The 27,002-nt window shown below is 44.7% G+C and overlaps 1 protein-coding gene across 3 annotated transcripts; it reads left to right on the top strand.

Moving 5' to 3' along the window:
• Positions 1 to 1,669: 1,669 nt before the first annotated feature.
• Positions 1,670 to 25,929, top strand: LOC144768862 (sesquipedalian-1-like). 3 transcript variants are annotated; one of them, XM_078652865.1, is made up of 2 exons: positions 1,670 to 2,165; positions 23,335 to 25,929. In XM_078652865.1, the coding sequence occupies exon 2, from the start codon at positions 23,351 to 23,353 to the stop codon at positions 24,140 to 24,142; it is 792 nt and encodes a 263-aa protein (XP_078508991.1). In that variant the 5' UTR covers positions 1,670 to 2,165; positions 23,335 to 23,350; the 3' UTR covers positions 24,143 to 25,929. The 3 variants fall into 3 exon arrangements, with proteins under 3 accessions (XP_078508991.1, XP_078508990.1, XP_078508992.1); XM_078652864.1 differs by having other exon boundaries at positions 1,731 to 1,962; XM_078652866.1 differs by having other exon boundaries at positions 1,774 to 2,172.
• Positions 25,930 to 27,002: the final 1,073 nt, after the last annotated feature.

Here is a 27,002-nt window from a genome sequence, read left to right as displayed (position 1 = left end):
GCTACTCCCAAATATGTGGGGAAACTATATCTCTAGCACCATCCCAAGTGAAAACAATGATATCATTTTTAAATTTAAATAGACATCTATATACAGGTAAACACACCAGAAAATTTGAAAGTGTTAACAAAATTTATTAAAATACCTCCCACTAGGGGTTACATTCTAGATAAAACAATAAAAATACGAAGAGTCAAAGTACAAAAGGTCGACGCTGCGTTTCGGTGTGGACTTCAAATGTTTACACCTTCTTCAGGACACTTTGACAGTTTCTTAAGTCATCTGTTGGTATTCTCTTTTGAACATTGAGATAGACTTCACAATCAATAGGAGTCGTCTGTGCCTTCACTTTTGCTCAATGGCCTGTTTTTAGTTCAAGTACACGTTGGGAAACACCGGAGGGGCCACCGTATCTTTGTGGATTGTTTTAGATGATTGCTTTATATTTTCATCATCTTTCGGGCCAAGCAGCTTTTTTCCATTAGCGCTGTGTTCTTTGGTTTTTTTTATAATAAAACCGGTATCTTAAAAATCGGCCTCCCTGCTCCTCCGAGTTCCGCGTCATCCGATGATCCCAACGTGTACTTGAACTAAAAACAGGCCATTGAGCAAAAGTGAAGGCACAGACGACTCCTATTGATTGTGAAGTCTATCTCAATGTTCAAAAGAGAATACCAACAGATGACTTAAGAAACTGTCAAAGTGTCCTGAAGAAGGTGTAAACATTTGAAGTCCACACCGAAACGCAGCGTCGACCTTTTGTACTTTGACTCTTCGTATTTTTATTGTTTTATCTAGAATGTAACCCCTAGTGGGAGGTATTTTAATAAATTTTGTTAACACTTTCACATTTTCTGGTGTGTTTACCTGTATATAGATGTCTATTTAAATTTAAAAATTATATCATTGTTTTCACTTGGGATGGTGCTAGAGATATAGTTTCCCCACATATTTGGGAGTAGCTATTTACTTGAGGTCCCACATATTACTGGGTCCCGTGCAGAGAGTGGTATTTTCCAACTAGGACTCTTAAACCCAATAGAGCCCTTCACAGAAACCACAGGTTTACCGTTTCATTGCAGTAAAATCCCCCAACCTGTGTTTAATATAACCAGGGGAACCTTCCGCTCAACTTTTGATGGTTATAGCGAGAAACTGCAGAGAAAATGTTGTGAATGAGAGAACAGGAGCAATTGAGACACCCCAAATAGCACTATAGCCTTGACAGGCCAAGAATAGTTCAAGCCACAGTCTAATAGTTTCAGAATTGAAACATGTTCAATTCTGATTAACAAAATCATTGCTGTTATTCGTTGACCTAACTCTGCTAATACGCATTGGCAACACCAACAACTCTGGCTTTTTTGTGGATCTTTTTAATTGCTGTGTGATAGCTGCATACAGTGACTGAATACTCACAGAGACGGAGTAATTGCTTGTATTCAACTCACGAGTCAAGAGTCACTTGAAGTGTGTCACATGTGAGAGTAGAACGTCTCTCAAAGATGGACTGGAGCCATACAAATGTCGCACGTCAGCGATCGGAAAACTTGGCAGCTATGTGATACGTCCCTAGAAATGGTTCACGGTCACACAGCGCACACAGGTTGACGTCAGGATTTCATTATCCAGACAGGACACACAATGCAGTAGTTCCTCCTAAGCCCGTGGGAGCGCCTGGGCTGCTGCGCCCTTGGGTGCTTCCTGCTCCGGCCCTCTCCAGGGGGCGGGGGTGTTCCTCGCCGGGCCCGCCCCTCAGACCATTGAAGGCTCGGAGGGCAGGAGGCGGTCCGGGCCAGAGGGAGCGTGAGGAGGCGCGCGTCGACGCCCCGCACCTGTCCGGCCGGGCACGGAGCCCAAGGGACCCGGAACCAGCCCCGGAGACCGTGCTCCTGAGGCAGGGGAGGGAGGCGAAGGACGCGGACTCAAGGCGCTTCCCTGTCCGCCGCCCCTTTCACACCGGTGAGCCTGCGCTGCCGGTCCCTGTTATACTCAGTAATGAGGCGGGAGAGTGTGTCTTGGGCTCGTGTGTCCGGCCGCCCGTGTGTCCGGCCGCCGTGTGTACCTGCTCGAAGCTCCTGGGGTCTGACCGGTGCAGCGCTGAGGGGGTGGTGAGCTGGCGCAGCGCTAAGAGCGGTGGAGCCGGGGCGGTAACAGTTGTGAAAGTGAGTGGTAAGGAGAGAGTGATCATTTAGCACAGTAACAAACCCCGCGGGCGAGAGTGTGGCTGGTCTGTCGTTGGAGAGGGTTCCTGGAACAGGGCCAGATGTTGGGTAGGGAAGTACATCAGCCGCCTAGAGTCATGCGTTTCACACAACTTAAGATAGTTTATGTGGCAGCTTGCACCGCCGCCTGAGTCCATTTGACGTTCATTCCAGCTTTTGTCGAATGATTGGGATTTACAGGCTGCATAGCAGTTTGTATATGGACACCTGCCCACAGACATGACCAGCGGGGAATGACCAGGGTGGGTGAGCAACTGTACTCAACCAGGAAATGACTGGATTGTGTGGTAATTCCATGTATTCTGATGTCCATAGCAAGTGGGCCATTGGCTAGTTCTCATGTAAATCGATCTGATGCCTTCGGGTCCAGTTCGCGCCATATGTAACCCCCCAAAATAATTAATAATAAAAAAGGCACAGTATAAGAGAACAGACTCTATCTGTTCTCTTATACTGTGCCCTTTTTTTATTATAGAGGGATGTTTTCAGCAGGTCACTCACAATCTCTTGCCCATTTTGAGCCACTCTTAACCAGTGTGAACTCACCCACGTGTCCTTCAGCCACTGTGTGCCCCCTTCGCCCACTCTTGTAGCTCTCGCTTATAAATGTTGTAACCGGTGTCTTCATCAACTCACTTCTCATGCGGATCATGCTGTAACGGCTTTTTTTTGTTTTACTTTTACACTATGCGACTTGTATATGATCCTTTTTAACCTGTTACAAATTAATGAGTAAAAGTGTCAGAATTCAAAAAGAAAACCCCGGGCTGGAGGGCCTGCTCACATTTAAGTGTGGATAATCAGGAACGCTTTACTAGGTGAATATCGTGGTGATCCGAGAAAAAAAACAGAGCAATAAGTAGGACATAAACGAGAGAGGAGCCCTTCGCCATATTTTTACATCGACATTGAGAACGCTGTTTCCTGTAACGCATCTCTACTAGTGGCTTAAAAGACATATAAGATGAGCTTTGGTTCCAGAGAAAGAAATATTACTTTGAGACCTTATGCTATTTGTTGCACCATTTCACCGTCCAGCAAATACTTCAATCTGAATGAATGAAAGAGGAATTACGTCGGAAAAGTAGACTCGATCGTCACATTCAGTTCTTTGTCTTCTATATGCGTCCTATTCCGAAATAACTCTCTCCCCTCTCCCCCTCTCTCCTCTTTCTAAACGACCAGATAGTGACCAGGGTCAGCTCCTCGGTTTAGTCTGTTTTTTTCGTGATTATAATTCATTTATATCTGGTTAGCAGAATGGCAGAGGGTAGCGAAGTGGGGAGAGCTAGAAATCTGTGAAGGACTCGGAGGGGGGAAACATCATTTACTCCGAAGGCATCACCACGCATAACGTTTACCACGCTACACTTACCACGTAAACGTTTTTTCAACGCGGGTGCCTTCCACGACCGTCTTTACCACGCAAGTACGTTCTGCGTGGGTTGGGGGGAGACGTGATATTCCTTCCAGTCGTTTTGCGTGGAATGGGGGGCTGGGGGGGTCTCCCCCCCCCCCCCCCCAATAACAAAAAATATGGAGCGGTTTACTTAAATTAAAAAAACGCTCTTTATTTTTTTTTAAGTAAAAGGAAAGAGCCTCCCCCAAAGACGTGCCGTGTACGTAAAAATAGTAGTCCTTTTTAGGTTTTGCCCTGGCCGTAGCAACTGCGTAGCAGTTGCTCCGCCCAGGGCGAAATCTAATTTATCTCAATAGTGGGGACTTGAAACCGCCCCTTCTTCCATTGGCTAGCTCCATAAATGGAGGCTAGCCATTGGAAGACACGGTTGTCCATCACTCTTTCCCGGTCAGAACGCGAATCGTGGGCGTTTGACTCTTTTTTTAAGTCCCGCCCCTTGATGCTGTGTGTCCCGGGCCGTGCTGTGATTGGCTGCCGGCCCGGGACCTGACTTGTTTAATAAGCTGTCCCGGCAAATTTCAATAAATGAAGCTCATGTCCCAGTTTTTAGAGAGGGTCAGCTGGATACGGTGGGAAGTATCTTTTTAAGTTTTGCAAAGCAAGGATAGTTAGCTGCTGGTTTAAGTCAATTTCATTAACAGGCATGCTACTGGCTTAAAAAAAAAAAAAGCATTTTATGTACGTTCTTACTGCCTCTTCTGTATTTCTCTGCTAAGGAGCAATTCTGTGTGCAAGTAAAATTGTAGTCCTTCTATTTTTGGGAAATGTCCCGGATTTTGGCTTTAACATTCTGGTCACCCTACCCGGTGCCCTCTCCCTTCAGGTGCACCACTGATCCCCGCCGGGCCCATGGCAGCCGCGAGCTCCATCCACTCCCTGCCATTTTCGGCGAAAAAGAAAAGCTTTCCCGAGGAGCCGGTCCGGACCCTCCTCCCGCCTCAGACAGCAGCAGCAGGCCGGGCGGGGGAGGGGAGGAGAGCGGGCGGCGCTTGACTGCACTGCGGCCTCGGCTGCAGGAAGAGGAGGCGGGGTGGCCCCGGGACTCTGACTGGCCGCCCAGGGAGTGTGGGGCCCGCTGGAGAGAACCGAGCTCCGTCTGCTGGACCGGAGAGCGCCGATCCGGGGCTGCGAGGAGCTAGGGACGAGGGATCCGAGCGGCGGCCGGAGGACGGGACTTTTGTGCACCTTCCGCCTGGGGTTCCCGGCCCTGCCTGGCCGTTGTTCACCCTCAGCGCTGCCCCCGGGGAGACGGGACTGTCCCGCGGTGTGAGGTGAGTGATCGAGGCCCAGCCCCCCCCTCCAGGGGTCCGGGGGTAGAGATCCGAGGGTTCACCCCTTTGGCTGAAGAAGCTCCCCTGACTCCTCTCCCCTTGTCCTGTGAACACCACGGCCCCTTGGACACCCCCACCCACTGTTGTGGGGCCTCCCCGGGCAGAGCAGGGCTGCTTCTGCCTGGCACCACCGCGGGCAGGAACCGCAGAAATGGCTGCAGGCTTGGAGCTGGTGACCGAGACACGACCACATTTCAGTGCACAGAAAATTGTACGAAAACTGAGGAAACGAAGTGCTGAAACCGGGTTTTGATGACTATATTTGTTCAAAGGTGTAAACTATGCCGGACACTAAAGTGTTCCGTAAACTTGGTCGGCAGGCAGGACGTTGTTTGTGCGTTCTTTGAAGTGGAGACCTGACAGCACGTTTCGTCCCCCTGCGTTATGTCCTGTCTGGATACACTTCCATCTCACTGTGCATTCTCCTTTTAGTATAATGCGTGCCTCCTCCATGTTTCCTTTCACTTTTATATCTTAATTATCTTCCGTTGTTATCAATTCCTATTCTGCTGACCTTACCCTTTCAGCATTCGCCTGTCCTCTTCTGGCTCCAAAGCTGCCCTTGCCTCCTGGGCTTTCAGGTGCCCTTACTTTATGTGTCTTCTGCAGCCCTTACCCTTTCTGCCGACGTTAACCTTTGTGTATTCTACTGTACTTACCCTGTGTCTTCTGCTGCCTTTGCCCTTTGTGCCTTCTGCTGCCCATACCCTGTTTGTCTTTGCTGCCCTTAACCTGTTTGTCTTTGCTGTCCTTACCGTGTGTGTCTTCTGCTGCCCTTACCGTGTGTGCCTTCTGCTGCCCTTACCGTGTGTGCCTTCTGCTGCCCTTACCGTGTGTGCCTTCTGCTGCCCTTACCGTGTGTGCCTTCTGCTGCCCTTACCGTGTGTGCCTTCTGCTGCCCTTACCGTGTGTGCCTTCTGCTGCCCTTACCGTGTGTGCCTTCTGCTGCCCTTACCGTGTGTGTCTTCTGCTGCCCTTGGTGTCTTCTAGTGCAATTAACCTATGTGTCTTCTGCTTCCCTTGCCCTATGTGTCTTCTGCTGTCCTTGCCCTCTGTGCCTTCTGCTGCTCTCACCCCGTGTCTTCTACTGCTCTCACCCCGTGTCTTCTGCTGCTCTCACCCCGTGTCTTCTGCTGCTCTCACCCCGTGTCTTCTGCTGCTCTCACCCCGTGTCTTCTGCTGCTCTCACCCCGTGTCTTCTGCTGCTCTCACCCCGTGTCTTCTGCTGCTCTCACCCCGTGTCTTCTGCTGCTCTCACCCCGTGTTTCTGCTGCTCTCACCCCGTGTCTTCTGCTGCTCTCACCCCGTGTCTTCTGCTGCTCTCACCCCGTGTCTTCTGCTGCTCTCACCCCGTGTCTTCTGCTGCTCTCACCCCGTGCCTTCTGCTGCTCTCACCCTCTGTGTGTGCCTTCTGCTGCTCTCACCCTCTGTGTGTGCCTTCTGCTGCTCTCACCCTCTGTGTGTGCCTTCTGCTGCTCTCACCCTCTGTGTGTGCCTTCTGTTGCTCTCACCCTGTGTGTGTGGCCTTCTGTTGCTTTCACCCTGTGTGTGTGGCCTTTGCTGCTCTCACCCTGGGTGTCTGTTGCTGCTCTCACCCTGGGTGTCTGTTGCTGCTCTCACCCTGGGTGTCTGTTGCTGCTCTCACCCTGGGTGTCTGTTGCTGCTCTCACCCTGGGTGTCTTTTGCTGCTCTCACCCTGTGTGTGTGTATTTTGCTGCTCTCACCCTGTGTGTGTGTATTTTGCTGCTCTCACCCTGTGTGTGTGTATTTTGCTGCTCTCACCCTGTGTGTGTGTATTTTGCTGCTCTCACCCTGTGTGTGTGTTTGTTTATTTAGCTGCTCTCACCCTGTGTGTGTATTTAGCTGCTCTCACCCTGTGTGTGTGTTTGTTTATTTAGCTGCTCTCACCCTGTGTCTCACCCTGTGTGTGTGTATTTTGCTGCTCTCACCCTGTGTGTGTGTGTGTATTTTGCTGCTCTCACACTGTGTGTGTATTTTGCTGCTCTCACCCTGTGTGTGTGTATTTTGCTGCTCTCACCCTGTGTGTGTGTATTTTGCTGCTCTCACCCTGTGTGTGTGTTTGTTTATTTAGCTGCTCTCACCCTGTGTGTGTATTTAGCTGCTCTCACCCTGTGTGTGTGTTTGTTTATTTAGCTGCTCTCACCCTGTGTCTCACCCTGTGTGTGTGTGTGTATTTTGCTGCTCTCACCCTGTGTGTGTGTGTATTTTGCTGCTCTCACCCTGTGTGTGTGTATTTTGCTGTTCTCACCCTGTGTGTGTGTCTTTTGCTGCTCTCACCCTGTGTGTATGGGTCTTTTGCTGCTCTCACCCTCTGTGTATGTGTGTTTTGCTGCTCTCACCCTTGGTGTCTTTTGTGTTTAAAAAATAAATACACCAGTTTTGTGTGTGCCTCTGTTGCCTGCTTGCGACCCGTTTTTGTGTGTGCCTCTGTTGCCTGCTTGTGACCCGGTTTTGTGTGTGTGTGTGTGTGGGTGCAAATGCAATAGGTGTCGCATTTGCGAGAGATTAGGCTATTGGCTTTGTAAATGACAATGCCATTTATTTATGTTTTCAAAGCCAACACATAAATAAAAATGTTGTCATTTACAATGCCAATTGCTCTAACTTTTCGAAAGGCGAAACCGTTGCATTGTAAATGCTTGTTTCATTTTGGTAGACGTGTTTTGACGCTTGTTTCAATGGTGGATGGAAGTAAGGGCTGCTGGTGAAAGACGTGCAGTTGTCGGGTAAGACGTTTCTACGCGTGGTATAATCCTTCGTTGTAAATTACAGCGTGGTAAAGCCACTTGCGATGTAAAATTCGCGTGGTAAAGCCATGCGTGGTAATTGAAAGCGTGGTATAATCATATATTCCTCGGAGGGAGTTAGCTGCAGGGGAGGGATGTGAGAACCACTGCAACGTCAAATGTAGAAACTAAGGTTGAACCACAGTTAGTTTCTTTCCTGCACTATGGTGTGACCCCGGGCGCTGGACCATGGCCATAGATGACCCTGGGAACTTACAATCAACAAAGTAAGAATTTATTTGCATAATTAATTAAAATCATTGCAATTTGTACAGTCATGGTTAAAAGTTAAGAAAAAACACTAATCAAATTCTGATAAAAAAACGATATGCGCGTGGGAGAAAAAGAATCAAATTTGGAGGATAAAAGTTCATTCTTGATCATCTAGTGCAGTGGTTCTCAAAGTACGGCCCGCGGGCCAGTTGCGGCCCGCCAGGCATTTCCATGCGGCCCTCGTGTAAAACAACAGACAGTTCGGAATCAACTGCAATTCCGCCTGTTGTGATTTCTCGGGGGCCGCATTCACAGGGAAAATGATGAAAGAAGCATGCGCAAAAGCAGTGTCTCGCAAGCTCACTCGCAAAAGGTCATCCTACTGCAGCTTCCAATTAGAAACAAACTTGATATACATCTGTTGGTAGATAATATATCTTATTTTAGGGCATGAGTATGAGAAGGAGAAACGGTTTAACTGCCACATTGAAAAGCCCCCTTGATTTGTTTGATGCAGTGGTTTAATGACTGAAAATAGATATTCCTTCTTGCCACATCTACGGGCAAAGATGTGAATAAACATGTAAAATGAAGCATAATTTTATTGTCCTCTGATGTTACTGGACTGTGCTTGTTTTCCATTTTATAAAAATAAATGACTGAACATTTTTTTTTAAAGTACGTTTAGCCCATATGCAGGGGGCTTGTATTTGTGGGCTGGCATTTAGATCACCGATGACGTCAAAAATCAGCATGCACAATCTAATGTTTAACCAGTTACCAATGACAGGTCAGCATGGCCTGTAGAACTTGGCGGTTTTTAGAATGTTTGCACGTTTAATTTTGAGTTCTCAGACAGACAGAGAGGAAGCGAGACAGAGAGACGGAGAGGAGAGGGAGAGAGAGGCATAGAGACAGACGGAGAGAGGGAGATGGAGGGAGGGAGTGGAAGGGAGAAGGAGGGAGGGAGACAGACGGAGACAGAGGGAGATAGAGGGGGAGATACAGAGGGAGGGAGACAGATGGCGACAGGGAGAGAGAGTGAGAGAGAGGGAGGGAGACAGAGGGAGGGGACCAGAGATGGAGGGAGGGGAACAGAGAGGGAGACAGAGAGAGGGAGATAGAGAGAGGGAGACAAAGAGAGAGCGACAAAGAGAAAAGGGAGTCAAAGAGAAAGGGAGACACAGAGAGAGAGGGAGAAAAAGAGGGAGACAGAAGGAGACGGAGAGAGAGAGGAAGACAGAGGGAGGGAGACAGACGCAGAGGGAGACAGAGAGAGAGAGTTAGAGGGAGGGGAACAGAGGGAGAGAGAGAGCGGGAGACAGATAGAGGGAGACAGATCGAGACAGAGAGGGAGAGGCAGAGGGAGAGAGAGATAGGTTGCATGTTTAATTTTCGTCACAAGGACAATGAGTACTCAGACAGAGACAGACAGAAAGGCAGAGAGATAGAGACAGAGAGGGAGATGGAGGGAGAGATCAGAAAAGAGGCAGAGGGAGAAAGAGGGAGAAAGAGGGAGAGGGGGAGGGCGAGAGAGAGGGGGAGGGCGAGAGAGAGGGGGAGGGCGAGAGAGAGGGGGAGGGCGAGAGAGAGGGGGAGGGCGAGAGAGAGAGAGAGGGCAACAGAGAGAGGGAGGGCCACAGAGGGAGGGTGACAGAGAGAGGGAGGGTGACAGAGAGAGAGGGAGGACGACAGAGAGAGAGAGAGACAGAGGGCGACAGAGAGAGGGAGGGAGATAGATAGAGGGAGGGAGGGAGAGAGAGATAGAGAAAGGGATATGTGTGTATGCCCGGTCTGGTGGCTCAGTGGATGAATGCGTCCGCTGCAGGGGCGACGCATGGTCACAGTTATGTTTTTGCTCTAGCCCCGCCCCCTCCACCACTGACCCCGCCCCCACCTGTGCGGCCCCTGGCCACAAACCACACTGTAAATTTGGCCCCCGAGAGAAAGTTTGTGAGTACCCATGAATTCTAGTGGTAGCAAAGAGTTAATTTAAGACATACATTTTACAAATCGAGTCGCCATCTGAGGGGAGTTGCCCCTCATGCATACTTCCAGTGCTTCTTGGCATGTCCTGGTGTTAGGAGAGAGCCAAATCGGACGAAGCCAAAAGGTTTGTTGGGCTAGTAAGCGTCTACAAATGCACAAGATGTGAATCCGGTTTTCCTCCTCCTGTTTACAGAAGCGGCATTGTGTGGAGGCAGCTTTCTTGTATCCTTGACTGAACTTCTATGCCATCAGTGGAATTAGGCCAAAACGTAGTCTCATTAGTCAACAAAGGGTCATGAGGAAAGGCTGCTAATGTAAAATGTACCTCGGGAATCCATCATATCCCTGTTGCATGGGAACTGGTGCACCTCAATATGGTGGCTGTACTTTTAAGGTTGGATTGCCAGGACTGAGGCTGACTGTGCCAGTTATGGGCACGAAGTGAAAGCAATTTTCGACATAGCTGCGGTATCTTTCGTGATCTAGTTCCAGAGCACATCACCAATGTGATGCGGCACATTAATTGGGATTGAACCCATGGCTTTAAGTGGGCCGGGTCTCACCGGGGCTGAGCACCGGCAGTTTTTTAATGGAGGCCTCGAAACTGGTCTCTATCGGGCTCTGTTTTGTGCTCCGTCACCGACGGTCCGTTTTTTTCCGGACTGCAGTGACAGCAGGCACATCCATGTGCGCGTGGTGAGCGTTGTAAGGGAAGGGAAATCCTTTAAAGAGGGTCATTTTCTCTCTGGATTTCCCTTCTCTTTTTGAAACTCAGGAGCAGCAACATTGTCGTGGTGTCACCAGGGCTTTAAGTAGATGTTTTTTCAATATTATATACAAGCAATAGTTGCTGCTTATTTATCTTATGCAACTAACAACCATTGACAAAGTGAATAGTCATGACTTGTTGAAGGTAAGATGTTACTTGTTGTATCATATCTGGAGGCAATGATAGAAACAGCAAAATACGAGTCAGGGTGGCACACTATGCTAAGCACAGATTTTTAGCTTATATGTTTTAAGCCACGCCCTTAACTACATTGGCTATGTCCCTTTGAGAGACCCCCCCAGTTTTTTCATCCCCCTTAAAGCCCTGATAGTACCAGAATCTCGCTGCGGAGTCAGCAGTGGCCTGTGCAATTAAGAGTGGGGGATTTTGACAGACGATGAGGCAAAATGAATTATTTTATTAATTTTCCCTCATGGTCTTCTTTGGAGCTCCCCCAACCCGGCCCCACTACTCTTACCTGCATGGGGCGGAGCTGTCATCTTTCTAAAATGACAGAACCAACACTTCTCAGAAGAGCTACAGTACTATTAATGGCCCTTTTGTGTACTGATTATCTTCATTAATCTGAGTCCAGGTCTTCCTCGTGAAAGTACTTGTGTCCATATGTAATGCTCCTGTGAACAGAAAAAGGGCACCAAGTAAAAAATATATATATTAATACCACTTGTTACGCATCCCTCCAATATGGTTGACTTCCTTTAACTATCACATGATTAACATAAAAGGAAGTCCGCTCTTTTCACTTGCGCAATATCATTCTCTACAGTATATTTGAAGCCGAAACTCGGTCAGGAAGGGAAATAGAGGAAACCCCAACTGTTTACGAGAAAGAACAGGACTTGGAGTAAAGAAAATTAAGACTAAGTAACAGGTCCATTACCTCCTCTTCGGTGTTCCTCGCCACAGTCCTCACTTCATGACCTGACTCCTAATCACTTATTTCGACTTCATAAGCAACACATGCTAATCTAACTACGGTGTATCATAATTTTACTGACAAATATGGGAGAACAATGAATTAAAAATATAAGGACGCTTTCTTATGCCATCACAGAACCCACAATCGACTGAGAGTAGACTTGACAGTTTTAATCCATATCCTTGTGCCTCAAATGTAACAAACAGAGCATGAACTTTCCTAAAATGAGGCTGTTCCAGGCAGATCATTGGAGCCCGTTTAACATCCAAAGTATGTAAGCGTCCTTCCTCTACTGAAGACTGGATAGAAACAAACACGAGCAACACTAGTTTGCTGATTTTTGCGACCTTGGTGTTTACTAATATTATTACTCATTTTTAATGAACAAATAGCTGCTTTTCTTAAACACTGGCACTTTATTAAAGTCGCCAGGCAAAATTTGCTGTTAGCACTTGAAGGCACTTGTTTGATAATTCTGCATTCATGCACATATTATTTTTGATTTTGGTTCTTCTATAATGTTCTAGCATGGTGCTTTCTTTTACAACTTTAAAGAGTTTTTATCAGTATTGCACATTGTAAAGGCTTTAATTAATCATATACAATAAAGATTATTATTATCAACATTGAATCCCTGCTACAATGAAAATCTGAAGCAGCCTTGGAAATTCATTGATGACTGGGGCATTACTTAACTTTGGTAATTATTTTTTTAGAAAAGGCTCCTTGCCTAACAACACACCCAATTCTCCAATCTTTCCAGCTAAAGATATAGTTACCAATAATACCCTTTTGTAAGTTAGAAATTCGTACTCTGTCTTATCTAGTACTCTAACAGAGATTCTTGTAAAGGTAGAAATACTAAAGGCATTTTCCAGGATGGTGTAGGGCCAGTCCTTCTCAGTCTTTTCAGGAAAAACTCCTCAACAACCTTCACACCAAAGGTTCTACATTTTCTAATTGGGGATTTCTAATTGCACTTCTTGCTGCCCACAGGGCGCGAAAAGTAGAGGCTGCTAATCCCAGCATGAATCAATCCTTTTAGAAATCCAGGACTTTAATAGGATCCACTCTCAAGCCAGCAAAGTGTCTATCTCTACATCACATGTCAAATGGTTGCCAATGGCTAGAATGTGAACTTTAAAGTAGAGGGGTACATCAACTGTTGTACTAAATCCATCACCTCTGTGGAACAACCGCAAGCGACTCAATTTAGCATGTCGACTGCCATGCCTCCAGCTGTAGTCGAAATAATGCTGTCTGTGAGAGCTTCAATCTGAAGGTTACCCAATGAGGCTGGACTGCTAACTGTAAGAGCAGTGGGAAGTTGGAGCGTCGCTTTCAGCTAGAACTACTAACACGTGTTATTTTGTCCTCCCCAACCATGGATCATGGAAATCGGAGAAAACCAATATTACAGGGCTTTGGGCCACATGAGTGACATTGCATCTATACTCCCTGCCTCCGGAAACATTCTGCTGATACGGTCTGCTGCTCAATTCCCCATCCCTGGTAAAAACACTGCACTTAGAGGGTGCAAATTGTCTTCTTCCCATGGCCCATTTTCCTGTGCTAGAAAATTTAGGGGCTTATTTACAAGCTCCTTACACTGCTGGTGTGTCACTCTTTCCCATATTAAAAGTGACAAACCGGCGGCTTAAGGGGCTTGTCAATAAGCCCTTTAGCGCCTAAACTCAACCACCTTGATGATTGATGTAACTCATCACTACTTTTGTCTGTTCTGAACACAGTTATTTAGTTGCTGTGGAGTACATTTCAATAGTTCTAGATGAAAAGCTTTCAGTTCCCTAGACCTGGATGAAGAATTAACATGCTGACCTGACCAATTCCTCTGTATTGACGTTTTTTTACAGAGTGGCAACCAATCCCCCACCTTTTCACATCTAGAGTGACTTTTCTAGTTGGGACTACCTCTACGACCGATCCCTGTGAAAGGGTTCTCTTTTTTCAACCACCTCTGCAGTGCCTACTGTATATCTGGATGAATTGGCACCTCCTACTGCTGTGACCCCAGGTCCCAGTGGCTCAACCAGTGGTTTACTGGGCCATACATATGTAGCCTGGACCAGGGCCGAATGGTCAAAGTGAGTGCATTACTTCCAATATTCTCAGCCATTTTCTGGCTGACTGAACCATGCAGGCAAGCAATTGATACATTTTGGATTCCTTGCCAGTGGCAGAAACCCTTGTCCCGTGACTGTCTTAAAATGGGCTCCAATAAACTGAAGACTTCGAGTCACATGGGCTTATGTATGGCTAAACAAAAATCTGTGTTGTTGAACGAGATCGCGTACTTCTTCCACATGCTGTTGAGCTTCTGGGAAAAGAACCACAAATGAGCTAGTCCTCCAAATAAGGAAGCACTGAGTTCCCTTGTAATGTACTGCCCATATCAAAGCTGCTAACACATTAGTGAACACCATACCTTTGAAATGTTGGGTAGATCAACATTTGAAGCTACACCTCAATTAGATCCAAGGACGCCAGGGAATTTCCCTTTCCCATAATCAGCATCTTGAATTTCATATGTGTAATACCTACATTCATTGTCTTTAGATCTTGTACATGTCGGCAATCCCCTGCTTGTTTCTGTATTTGAAACAGATTTGAGTAAATCCGTTTCTCTCTCTGATAGACTAAACTGCCACTACTGTTTTCTTCTGCTGCAACTTTTGTATCCCCATCTTGTAACACCTTTCTTTTTAGAGGTTTGACTGGGAGAGGAGTATAACTAACTAAACCAATCTGGAGCTCCAGTGTCAATTCCGCTCAGTATTCCTGAAGATCTTCCCGTCTTTAAAAATCCTTAATGAGTGACTGAATTTCATAGCTAGAGTATGCTGTTGGTCTAAAAGAAAGATTAGATGTGACATAGGCAAGTTTTGCTGCCAGATTTAGACTTTATTACTGGGGCAGCCGGAGCAGTCACCACTGGTGGAAAATCATCTAGGACATCTGAACAGGATATCTATTAGAATAGAATCAAGGGAAATAATAGTTGTCTATTTATTTCCACTGACGACTTTTTAAATTGCACATATAGTGATAGCGTTTTGAGTTCTTTTTAATATTACAGAAAAGTCTCCACTTTCTTCCAGAAGCAGAATATCAGGAAAGACCATATTTTCCCATATGCACTGCAGAACCTCAGTCCCTTGTAAGAATCTTCCCTTAATGTCTTCCTCCTCAGTAATTTGCCCACCAGGTAGGTATAGACAGTTTTTCTTGCAGGAGGGAGGATTGTCCCTGGTTTTAAATGTTGGTCCTTGCCGTTTCAATCATGCGCTGTATATCTTCTGTAGATGGAACTAATCCAGGGGATTCATCACTTTCTGGGTCAGGCTTGCCATTTTCCAAATGGCGCCTCGAACTAGGACACTTCTTGTACTGCTCTATTTTCTGTATAAACACAGCCACAATCGCCCACACAACACTGTGGCTCACCATCTACAAAAATGCAAGTGACTTTCGACCTCATTTTTGTTGCTAAGCAACACTGACTCTCGTGAAGTGGCGCCATCATGGAGTCAGGCAGCTGCATCCACAGAGTTGAATAATCCCCACTTGCTTCACTCCAGCAGAAGTGTTCAAAGTAAATAGAATGCATGCTGCCCCAAAATTGTTCAGCTAAAGCAGACCGCAGTAGAACTGCCACAGCTCTGTATTACGAGAGCAGCGGCTTCCATGCTGTCCAAAATACTTCATACAGGCCTGCTAAATCAGGACCTCTTATGCTGTTAAATTAGCTATGACGTCGTTCTAGAAAAGGCTTTTGTCTACTATAGACTAAAAAAGAAATAAATGTAAACCAAGATTATCACAAGTTCCCGGTGAACATACTTGCACAGAAACAACAGAACTTAAAGTGAGGTGGGTTGCCTTCTATTTATGTTAATCATGTGAGAGAGAAACGCAGTTGGCAATATTGGAGGGATGGGAAAACAAATGATTTTTTACTTATGTATTTTTTTGGCCTGATGACCTGTTATGTCCACAAAAGCATTCTCATGAATTAAGGGTTACGGCGAGGAAGAAAGGATGAGGACGTAATGGCTGGTACCCTCCACTTTTCAGCATTGCTGCTAATTTTTTTTTTAATTAGGATTTTACTCCTATCTAAACTGAGTAGTTTTGTTAATATCAGATTGCAAGCATTTTGCATCCTTGGCTTCCCCAATTCTAATAATCAGCCTCTAGCTCTTCTCAGAGTGATTACCTGCACTGAGCGGAGATGCTGAATTAGGACACAATCACGTAATATATGTAATACATTGTAGGTATAGGTAAATAATTATACCAATAACCATCATTTATATAGCATACAATTCTAACTGACTAGCTTCTTGTAGCTTAATGATTGGTGTTAATTACTGCCCAACTTAATGGCACATGGCCCTCTAAAGAATGATTTAACCTTGCAAGTTCAGACTCTTGGCTTGCGTATAACTTACAGGCTTTCCCAGCGCATGACCTGCATAACCCAATGAGAGCAGTCTGAGTGGGACTGGAACATATTACCTTCAGGTTATAGCCGAATCTATGCAGTGAATGCATGAACTTGATATGTCTTACAAGAGTCAAGCCTATGGTCTGTAGACGGTACGCTGAGCGAGGCAACCTGATGGTGTCTACATCTTGAGTGTCTCACTTGGGTGAACATAGAATACCCTACACTTGAAACATTGAGACAGTGTTTCCAGGGGTCTTTGATACCTTAAAGAAAAGTAATATAGGAGGTATTGCTGTACACAAAGGGAAGTAATTGCTACAGTAGTTCCATATTCTGTAGAGAGATATGATTAGCAGATTTTGAAAGCATCATACAAACAGCAACATATTTGATATATTTAGAACATGCAAATATATAAGAGTACACTATGAAAAAAAATCTTTTACAAAAGTGGGGTTCTGACTGGTATGAGAAATTAATGTGACTGCGTGCTTGTCTGTGTCCTGATGAAGGTGATAACTACTTGCATACTACTGAAACGTGCATCAATGTTTTTTTTATTGTTTTACTATTTTGGACCACAGTAGTGTGGCCATCTCACTCCAGGTCATTACACTGTTTCCAATCCTGGACTTCTGTTTTACAGTCTAGTGCATTCTGGGTATTGTAGTCTTTTTTTGGTTCCATTTAACTAATTAGATTAACACACCTGAAATCAACGATTTTTTGTTAAATTCAAGACTAGAGTGAGACGGTGTTCATAATGATCTGGAGTGGAGTGGTCCTCTTTGATGGCAATAGTTTGAAAACATGTGCAAACATAGGAGATTAACTAATTATTGACTAGGATCCCGTTATGTAAATAATATTGACCTTGCTTCTGTTGTATCCCTTCCTACATTGCTTATTATAAACTACTGTTATTTCGAGTATTTGTAAAAAACAGAAGTGCTGCATAAAGAACCAGATCAAAACAAATTCGTTTTGCTATTCTTATATTTTACTGCGTGTCTGCATTGCAATATAGAAGTCGATTTGTTTTTGTGCAGTTTCAGAACACTGAGCTGCCTGGTCTTGGAGTGAGTGATTCAGAATTAGAGGAAAAACTGAGCAATGCGCTTTGTGAGTTTAAGAGCCTCTCGGAGCTTGCTCGTCCGCCATCATTGACCCAATTCATGTAAAAGGCAATATCTGTTATCATTGTTACATTATGATACGTGATAGCAAAACATTTTGGGCTCATAACTTGTGTATTGTAATTAAGTAAAACATTACTGCTAATTTAAACGATAATGACCATCTACAGTAAATAATAAAACAACTAACAGAATATACCATCGAGTTTAAACTCATTAATGTCAGCTTGCGCCCTCGCCGGCTAAGTTAGGTTTAAAACCGAAAGCTTGATGAGAAACAGTAATTACAGAAACGAGGAGCATTGAACTGAGTCATAATAACACTAAGCTCTAGATTGACCAAAGTTTGACGTTTCTTTTTCAGCTATCCTTATAAACCTAACCACATAGTTAACTTCGTTGCTCTTAAAACCTCTTCTAGGTGAATACAACAGTGATCTAATACCAACTTTGCTGAACATAAGGCTCAAGTCTTGACATATGCGAACAATATTTTTGACGATCTCCTTTGATTTCTCCATGTTGTAAATTTGAGAATAAAGGACTAAAGAAGCCTAAAAAAGCATTTTTTTGTTAACTGTAGCAGTCAGGTTTTCGTTAGCGCACTCGTCTCGTGATAACATATGATTTGATTGTTTATTTACTGTTCATTTTTTGGTAATAGTCAGAATGTCTCTAAAGTTTTGAGTAATAACTTTGGTACTGGAATTTTGCAGCCCGAATTTTAACACCTCCTCACACCAGATGTTCTCCCATCTTCCTTCAAACCCCTCTCCCAGTGAATTTATTGATGAAATGAAACTAATTACTAAAGTAGAGGTACACAAAAAAAGTCATCCATTAATTCAAGCCATTAATAATAATATGTGAATTTATGGAGCGCTTGGTTACATCACACCAGTGTGTCCCAGTGCTAAAAGCCTGACCCAGCTGCAGTAGAACCCAGTAGAAGCCAGAGGGAGTCCCAAGTCAGCAGTTATGTGGAACTTAAAAGCCAGGTTTTTAAAGATTGCTAAACCGGGTCTCAAGAGGTTCGGCTCTTAACGGAGCAGGAAGAGAATTCCAAACCAGAAACGCCAGGAAGGAAAAGGAGCGAGCCCCAAGTCTGGCCCTCCGGATCTTGGGGATCTGCACAGAATTAGCCTCAGAGGATCTCAACTGGCGCCACGGGGACTAAGACTGTATCAAGGGCCCTTCGAGGCCAAAATCCTGCGACCGAAGCAGAGCGCTTTAAAACGAATTCTCTTTTCCAGCGGAAGCCAATGGAGAGTGGCTAGAGCTGCTGTAACCGAAGTCCTTCTTGGGAGGTTGAGGACCAGACGGGCCACTGCATTTTGCACTCCTTTGGAGCTTTTTTAAGCTCCCTTTGGTGGTTCTCAGGTAAACCACATCACAGTTTTCTAGTTGGGATGTGATCAACGCATGAACCATAGGTTTGGTGCGATTCAATGGAGATGAGGTCCAACATTTTCCTTAACATTTTTCAGAGTGCCAAAACACTTCCCTGCTACACTACTGATTTGAGGTTCGAAAGAAAGATTGGAAACAAACAAAACTCCAAAGTTTTTGACTTTCGGTTTAGGTTCAGGGATCTGGCCAGAGGTGTCCCACCACCATGCCGTCGACCATATAGATGGAGACTTGCCTATGATCATGATCTGTTTTATTGGCGTTGATCCTTAAGCAGCTTTCAGTCATTGCAAGAGGCCAGTTCCGCAAGGCAGGATTTAAACTGGTGGGCCGAACTGTCCTCCTGCTGAGCATCACAATCAATTGTGTATCGTCAGCATATGATATCCAACTTGGATAAGAAAACCTTCTTGTTGTTGTTCATTCTTAACCAAAAGCTTCTTGCATATCTTCTTTTCATAATAAATTGATAGGATTTGTTGTGGCTCAGTCAAAACACATACAACTGGAGCTTTTTACACAACACTGTGGGCAGTGGACCACTTTTACACTTTCAAAGCACCAACTCAAATATCACCATTATTTATATATACTGAGTTTTTACAATAGCGTGCAGATTTCAAATACTCCCCGCCCTGAGAGTATATCCCAAATCCTTGGGCAAAGTCAATGTTGTACCAAACTATGAAAAGCACCGCCAACAGAGTACTTGAAACGCCATCATATATGGTTTGTAAAGTCTAGGAACAAAATTATTTCAAAAATGAAGGACGCTGTATTCGTGAATGCCAGAAAAATTCAAGATTCTTTTAATGATCCATATAAAGTGCCAGCCAACGCGTTTCGTTCCGTCAAGCGGAACTTCTTCAGGGCGCAATGAATATCATCAGCTGATTTTGTCTTCTAAGTCGCAATATCGGAAATGGATATAGGATTGGTTCCCTCAATATGGGTAATTGGTAAGCGGGCGGCTATTTGGAAATATCTGTTCAAGATATGATGTTCACCTTTGATAATATAACGTGCACGTCCTGCACAGTTACTTGATCAGACTTCCGTATCCTCAATGTGATTCACAGTTTCCAGTATTTTAAGGTAGTGGCCTCACAGGGTCAAATATTAAAGCCCCCAGTCGGCGTCTCCACAATCCGCACGCCAGATATTTTCCCGCAAAAGTTGCGTGAACTTTTGCGGGAAAATATCTGGCGTGCGGATTGTGGAGACGCCGACTGGGGGCTTTAATATTTGACCCTGTGAGGCCACTACCTTAAAATACTGGAAACTGTGAATCACATTGAGGATACGGAAGTCTGATCAAGTAACTGTGCAGGACGTGCACGTTATATTATCAAAGGTGAACATCATATCTTGAACAGATATTTCCAAATAGCCGCCCGCTTACCAATTACCCATATTGAGGGAACCAATCCTATATCCATTTCCGATATTGCGACTTAGAAGACAAAATCAGCTGATGATATTCATTGCGCCCTGAAGAAGTTCCGCTTGACGGAACGAAACGCGTTGGCTGGCACTTTATATGGATCATTAAAAGAATCTTGAATTTTTCTGGCATTCACGAATACAGCGTCCTTCATTTTTGAAATAATTTTGTTCCTAGACTTTACAAACCATATATGATGGTGTTTCAAGTACTCTGTTGGCGGTGCTTTTCATAGTTTGGTACAACATACAACTGGAGCCCTTGCCGTAGCTGGTAGGAATGAATAGACATTCATTGGTAAATATTTTTCTTGTGTACTTCTCTTTTAGTGATTAGTTTCATGTCTCTAGAGTAGGTGTATTCTTTTGCATGAGTTTCTAAGACATTTAGTTTGCCCTTTTAGCATATCTAGAAATGGTTAACAGGAGTCTAATAGCAACCTCTTCAGTGTGTCATTGGTATTGGCGATTGCCCGTCTCGGCTTCCAATCTAAGAGTGAGCCATAGTATATGCATAAAGAAGCAAGGTATTGCAAGGGACTGGGGTTACTTTAGGTTTCTCACAGATACAGCAGGTAGACTAGGTCTTCTTAATTAGATCGCAGAAAAATGTAGTCATCTGCAGTTGTTCTACCCTTTTAATCTCTATCTATTGTCCCATCAGTCAGATAAAAACCATGACCACTTGCTTGCCGGAAAAAGAGCGGTCGAGTGTGGAGCAGAACGGGCGGGAGCAAGGCGTGTATTGTGATCTTGCTGCATGTAGCTGGGACTTAATTGAGTTGTAAGAGGATATTTGTAGGTTGATTCTTAGGGTGGAGCAGAAGTTGTTCCTTTCACACAAATTCGTATTGGTGTGTTGGTGGTTCTATTATTCGGAGATACTTGGACTCCCCCACAGTGGTGTGTCACCAGTAATAAGGTCTACATTTCCCACAACATTTTCATCGCATGTGCAGATGCATGTTCACAGGGTATGCTTCCAGAGTCTTTTAGCTTGTTTCCAGTTTGAGGGGATGTTTTAATCATGGATCAACGGCATCCTTCAATGAGTAACTGAACGTCTTTGGCAAATGGTATTCCTGTTGAGGTTGCTTGAGGTCCTAGACATAGAAGCGCAGGATTACGTGCTAGGAATCAACCCATATTATTTTCCTTGTATACGGCCGATTTACCAACTTCTATCGCAGTTTGTGAGGGACTAGCCCCGATAATTGGAGGGACAGCTATATCGATTCTAATGTATGCGGACGATATACTTGTTTTAGATTTGACCCCGAAAGGTCTATCTAATCGCCTTCATGCATTGAATCAATTTGCTGAAGCACATTATATGAAAATTAATAGTTCTAAAAGTAAAATCATGTGCATCTTCGGTAAGAAGAAATGCAGGTCTAGTAGCTATAATTGGACTATTAGCGGACAAAAACTTGAGGTGGTCAAAACCTATACGTTTTTAGGTAAAATAATATCTGCTAATCTTAGTGAGAAGCCTCACATTGAACATAACTCTCGTAAAGCGTTGGCCCATGGTATGGGATTATGTTCTTTGTATAAAGCTACCGGGAAGAGGCATTTCTCCCTATGTCTGGATGTATTTAGAGCGAAAATTCCTGCAACCCTTCTATATGGAATTGAATTAGTGGAGCTGAAACAATGGGGTTTCTTGCAAAAAATAGAAGGAAAGGTACTAAGAAAAATGTCTTCATTTAATACAGCTTGTTCTACATCTTCATGCAGGCTGGAATTCGGACTCCGAAGTTGTTGGGCTCAGGGGTTGGTTGCCCTTGTAAGATGGGTAGCCTGTTTGGCCAGAGGTAAACCGGGTACCTTACGAGAAATCCTAAAAAAGGAACTCCTGGGCAACTTTAATGAGTTCTCGCTGCTGGTAAAAAACTTTAGAAAAGCGGTATCACTGCTTGAACTGGATGAAAGTACGTTATTCTTACTTTCACCATCTGAGTTAAAGTTGAAATTAAAAAGTATGTCTTGGGAACTTTGTTTCAAGTCTGATATACTTGCCCAACCCAATCAAAAAGAAAGGGAAGCCCTGGTTAAAACATATACCCCAAAATTAGCCCAACAATATCTTATTTGGAATACTCCTCATGGTGTCCGTAGACTATGGTACCTTTTACGCCATAATTTGCTTCCACTCAATTCGCTTTTAGCAAAATGGTATGGGGTATCTCCTCTATGCAATTTTTGTAATAATGCTGTACAGGATCGCAATCATGTTTTGTTTATTTGTCCGGTATTGCGCCCTTTGCGCCAAAAATGGTTAAAACCAATTTGTTTACAATTGGGAATTGTAAATGTAAAAATGTTTTTCCATGCACTTTATTGCCCCCCTAACGAAATGTTCTGTTCCAGAATTTTTAAATATTTTAAAGGGATTTTAGATATTTATTAATGAATTTCAGGGTGAAGTTGATGATTGCTTTACTAGCAGATGCGTAGTGTCTATTCTTTTTGCTGTATGATGTCATTTATCCATTACCTGTATGCTAATTATGTGTATACTTTTGTGGCCCTCAATGAGAGCCAAAACATAATAAAATTTGACTTTGACTTTGACTTTTGTGCTAGGAATCAACATGTGAACTGATCTTTTAATCTGTGCTGCACATGACCTCTGTAGTACAAAAGTGTGCCATGTGGCTCTTACATACTTGTACTCTTGAATTAGGCTAAAGACTACGATTTTCTTAAATGTAAACCATGTTATTTTTCCACATAACACTTCCTTGACATCAATGTACTTTTTTTGTGTGTGGAACAGTACTTTAATTTGATATCATTGCTCTTGGATCTAAATCTCTTGACTGTCACTGGCTCAAAGAAAGATGATTTTTATTCTGGCAGTCTTTGCTAGAGTTGGCAACCAGCTCTGTCGATTCTTGTTGACACTTTCATAACGACATCAATGTACTTTAATAGGAAAACTAAGTTCTCTCAATTCCTTTTTTCTTTTTCCCCAATGTTTCCTCATAGATGTTGCCATGCACTCTGCTCCTTCAGATTTCTGCACTGTACAGTGTGTTGGAAAAGGCTGCTTACTGCTGAATGTGTTGTCTCATATGGGTTTACAAAAAGCTTGTACTGCTGCTTGTGCTGTTCCATGTATCCATTATTAAAAAAATATTGTTTGTGCTCACACTCCTATTTACCTCCTCACAGGTACAGAATCCCAGCCATGAAGTTCCACGAGCGCAGTGTGATCCCCTACTGCCATGGCCACTCGCCAGTGGACAAGGAGGGCTACTTGAACAAGAAAGGCGAATTGAACACCTCCTACCAGCGCCGCTGGTTTGTCCTGAAGGGGAACCTGCTCTTCTACTTCGAGAGGCGTGGAGAACGTGACCCTCTGGGCCTCATTGTGCTGGAGGGATGCTCGGTGGAGCTTTGCGAGTCCGACGAAGAGTTTGCCTTTGCCCTGGTGTACAATGACCCAGGCTTACGCATGTACAAGATGGCGACTGAGAGCCAAGCTAGCCTGGAGGCCTGGATCAAGGTGCTCCTCGCCGCCAGCTACAACTACCTCAAGATGCTGGTTGGTGACCTGAAGCGCCAGTACGAGGAGCTGAGCCTGCTCTCTGGCAAGCCTGCCCTTCCGGGCAATGGTCTGCTGTCCCCGGACTCTTCTCTCTGGGGCCCGCAGGGAGATGGGGTGGTCAAATGTAATATGGGCAGCACGGGTTCAGGAGGCCAGGCCAAGCTCCCGAAGAGGTCGCCTAAAATGTGGGCTAAGAGGGTCCACCCAGCCCCCTGTGGGGTCAGACTAGAGGCCCCTGGCCAGTTCTTGGAAGTGGTAGCGGGCAATGCTGCACCTCTTCCACAGGGCAAGGAAATGGGTTTGGAGGATTTTGCACTCCTCCACCGGGTATTTGGAGAGGAGGTGGTCCTCCTGAGGAAGGCGTGGCAGGAGAAGCAGGTGGGGCCAGACATACCAGACGGAAAAGAAGAGGACCTGATCGATTTGGGGTAGTAGTTCTTGTTCCTGGCAGTGCTCCGTAGATTGGCGTGGGCAGGTCTATGTTTGTTGAAGTTACTGAGAACGTTCCGGCCAGCTTTGTACTAGTGGGATTGTGAGGGTATAATATTTGCACACTCCTGAACATTTCTGTATTTGATAAGACATTGTCCTAAATATTTGTATTTGGTAGAAATTAACGCATTTCAAGCTGGTGTGGAGCAGGTTGCTTGGGAGGTTTGCAGGGAGTGAAGATAGTGGACTGGACTTGCCATTTTTATTTGTGTGCCCACACTGCGGCATGATTCCCTACCAGGAGTGGTGTAATTATCTAATAGAGTGTAACTCTGCTGGAAAGTGTCACACCCTGGGTGGTGGAGTTATAACTGTTTTTCAACAGAACCTAAGACAGAACTTGCTGGATGGAGAGCTCTGCATGCCTGCTAGGTCCTTGCCACTGAAAGGAAAGCTGTGTAGACCCAGAGCGGCCTTATGCCCCTTGGGTAGCTGCACTTGCAGGTCATGGCCCTGATGCCCAGGAGTCCACGAACCTTTGAGAGTTTAGTAAGCCCATGTGCCACTGGTCTCTCAGGGGTGCTGTACAGGCCAATGCCCTATCGTCCTTCAAGGAGAGCTTTAAAGGCCTTAGTTTCCTCGCCTCCGCCACCTCCCTGTGGGGAGCAGTCCATCACCATGACCTACTGTTTGAGTAAAGTGGGCCTCTCTTCCTACCACCTCCTGCAGATCTGTAAATGATGCAGTGTCCCCTACACTCCTCAGAAGGCCCCGCGGGTAGGTATACCTGACTTTAACACACATTCTGAAGCTTGCCTAAAGGGAATGAAAATGAACTTTGCCATCAACTAAAAATACACAAGGATTTCAGTTAGAATGAAATGTTTCAGTTTTCCTCTTATTGCCAAGGAATGAAGTCGGGTAGTGGTGAGGAGGGGAAGGAAGGCCTGATGAGACTTATTAATGGTGGTTGTACAGATTGGCCTTTTGGCTGCGGCAGTGTCGGAAGCCCACCCATCTCTGCCCACTAACTATAAACCTCTTTTTTGCACTAGGGGTTTCACACAGGTGACCCACAAAATGTGTTCATTTTCAGTGGAGGGTGAGGGGAGCGCGGGCAATATGAGACACTTTCTACCTTATTTACAAGGGCATTCTTTCGTGAAAGTGTAGAGTACAAATGCAGAATCTTGGCCCATTCTCTTAATGCCCCCTTATCTGTGTTTAATGTACACCCAACTTGCACTTTTACAAAATGGACTTCTGCATAGGCATAATTGGTGGGTAAGCTATTGTGAGGCTGGACACCACTTGCAGTCAGAGCAGGGGAGAAACATTTCTGAAGCAGCAAGGGTGTAGCTGCAGACAAACATTTATTTTTTTATTTCCCTTCAGCTGACTTATTTTTTAACATTACAGCCAGACCTCGAAATGCAAGCTAGACCTATTGGCTTTGGCAGAACTTTGTTTCTTCAGATTGTAGTCCTTTTTGATATGCTGCGTTCCTCTGCCGATTGTAACTTCTCAAGAATTTGCATTTGTAGCAGCAGTGCCAATATTGCCAAGAGAAACCTGTCTGCAAAGCCCATTCATTGTCACAACGCGTGGCCTTCAATCAGGTTCCGGAATCACAAAATCCAGTAACATTTTTAGTTTCTTATTGTGCGTGATAACATTTGAGTCAAGATGTTTCAATTTTTCTCTCGAAACGCGGTACAGCAGCTTTACAAATGTTGTGGTTTTAATACTTGCTGAGCGGAAAATAAATGCACGATGCTTTGTAAAAATCGTGTCCAAATTATTCAAGGGATGCATGTTTTATTGTGGTTTTCTACTGAAACTAATTAAAAGCACTTGAATCAACCGACGTGCAAGTAATTTTCATGCCAGGACCGTGCACGCAAAGATTCTCGTCCATAGGCCCTAAACTTTGCTTTTCGTGTTCTTTATCGCCCTACAGCCCCCAGTACCAAAGGTTGCCTTTACAGCAGTTCCTTAGAACAGAAGGAAGCACTCCAGGAGGCCACTGTGCCGGCCATGTCAGCTTGTTGAACTTTCTTGAAAGTCTCTACTTGCTGAGCATCCCGGAAAGTGAACACTCTTTATGCTTTCATATTCATCAGAACTTGTTGATTATTTTAGGAAGAAGAATTTAAGATTGACACTGTGTCTGCCGTGGCACAACTTGCTGAGGGTAGCACTGATATCCCATAGCCAGGGCCACTGAAATTATGTGTAAGGGGAGCGGCAAATGATGCAGCTGGGTTGAGTAAATTATGCGACAAAAAAGGCAAATTATGCTGCTTAGTAAGGTACATTTTGTGGTATTATTACTTCATTATTTTGTCTTTTTTTACCATTGTTAACACTTTATGGGCATTGGCTGCACCTCATTTAGTATCTGTTTAACACCCAAATATAGCAGCAGAACAGTGGCCAGTCAACCTTTGCAAAGAGCCTCCCACTGCACTGCAGCAAGTGTCACTGCGTTTATAGGAACTTTAGAACCGTTTAAGCTAGAAATAATTTTTTTGTTAAAATGTGCAGATTATGCAACTGATGAAAGATTGTGGCAAATGCGGCAAATTTATAATTATGCGGAAAATACTGCAGCCGCACAATCGCATTATTGCAGTGACCCCACTCATAGCTAAACAACTGGCCCAGATACTTTTGATTAGTGCACAAACGAGACCCAAGAAATTGCATGTTGCTGGTTTATTTAAACCTAGATAACAGATGCATTTACAAGCAACTCAAAAGCAGTCAGTGATGAAACAAACGAAGCTGGCTGCCAACCTGACTAACCCACTACCATCAGGTGTACATGTCACCTATAGTAGGTTCGCAATAGACTTAC

The sequence above is a fragment of the Lissotriton helveticus genome, chromosome 7 (genome assembly GCF_964261635.1).
Source record: "Lissotriton helveticus chromosome 7, aLisHel1.1, whole genome shotgun sequence".
NCBI classification, from domain to species: Eukaryota; Metazoa; Chordata; class Amphibia; order Caudata; family Salamandridae; genus Lissotriton; species Lissotriton helveticus.
Note: the sequence above shows the minus strand (reverse complement) of the source record. Positions and strands in the feature narration are given on the sequence as shown.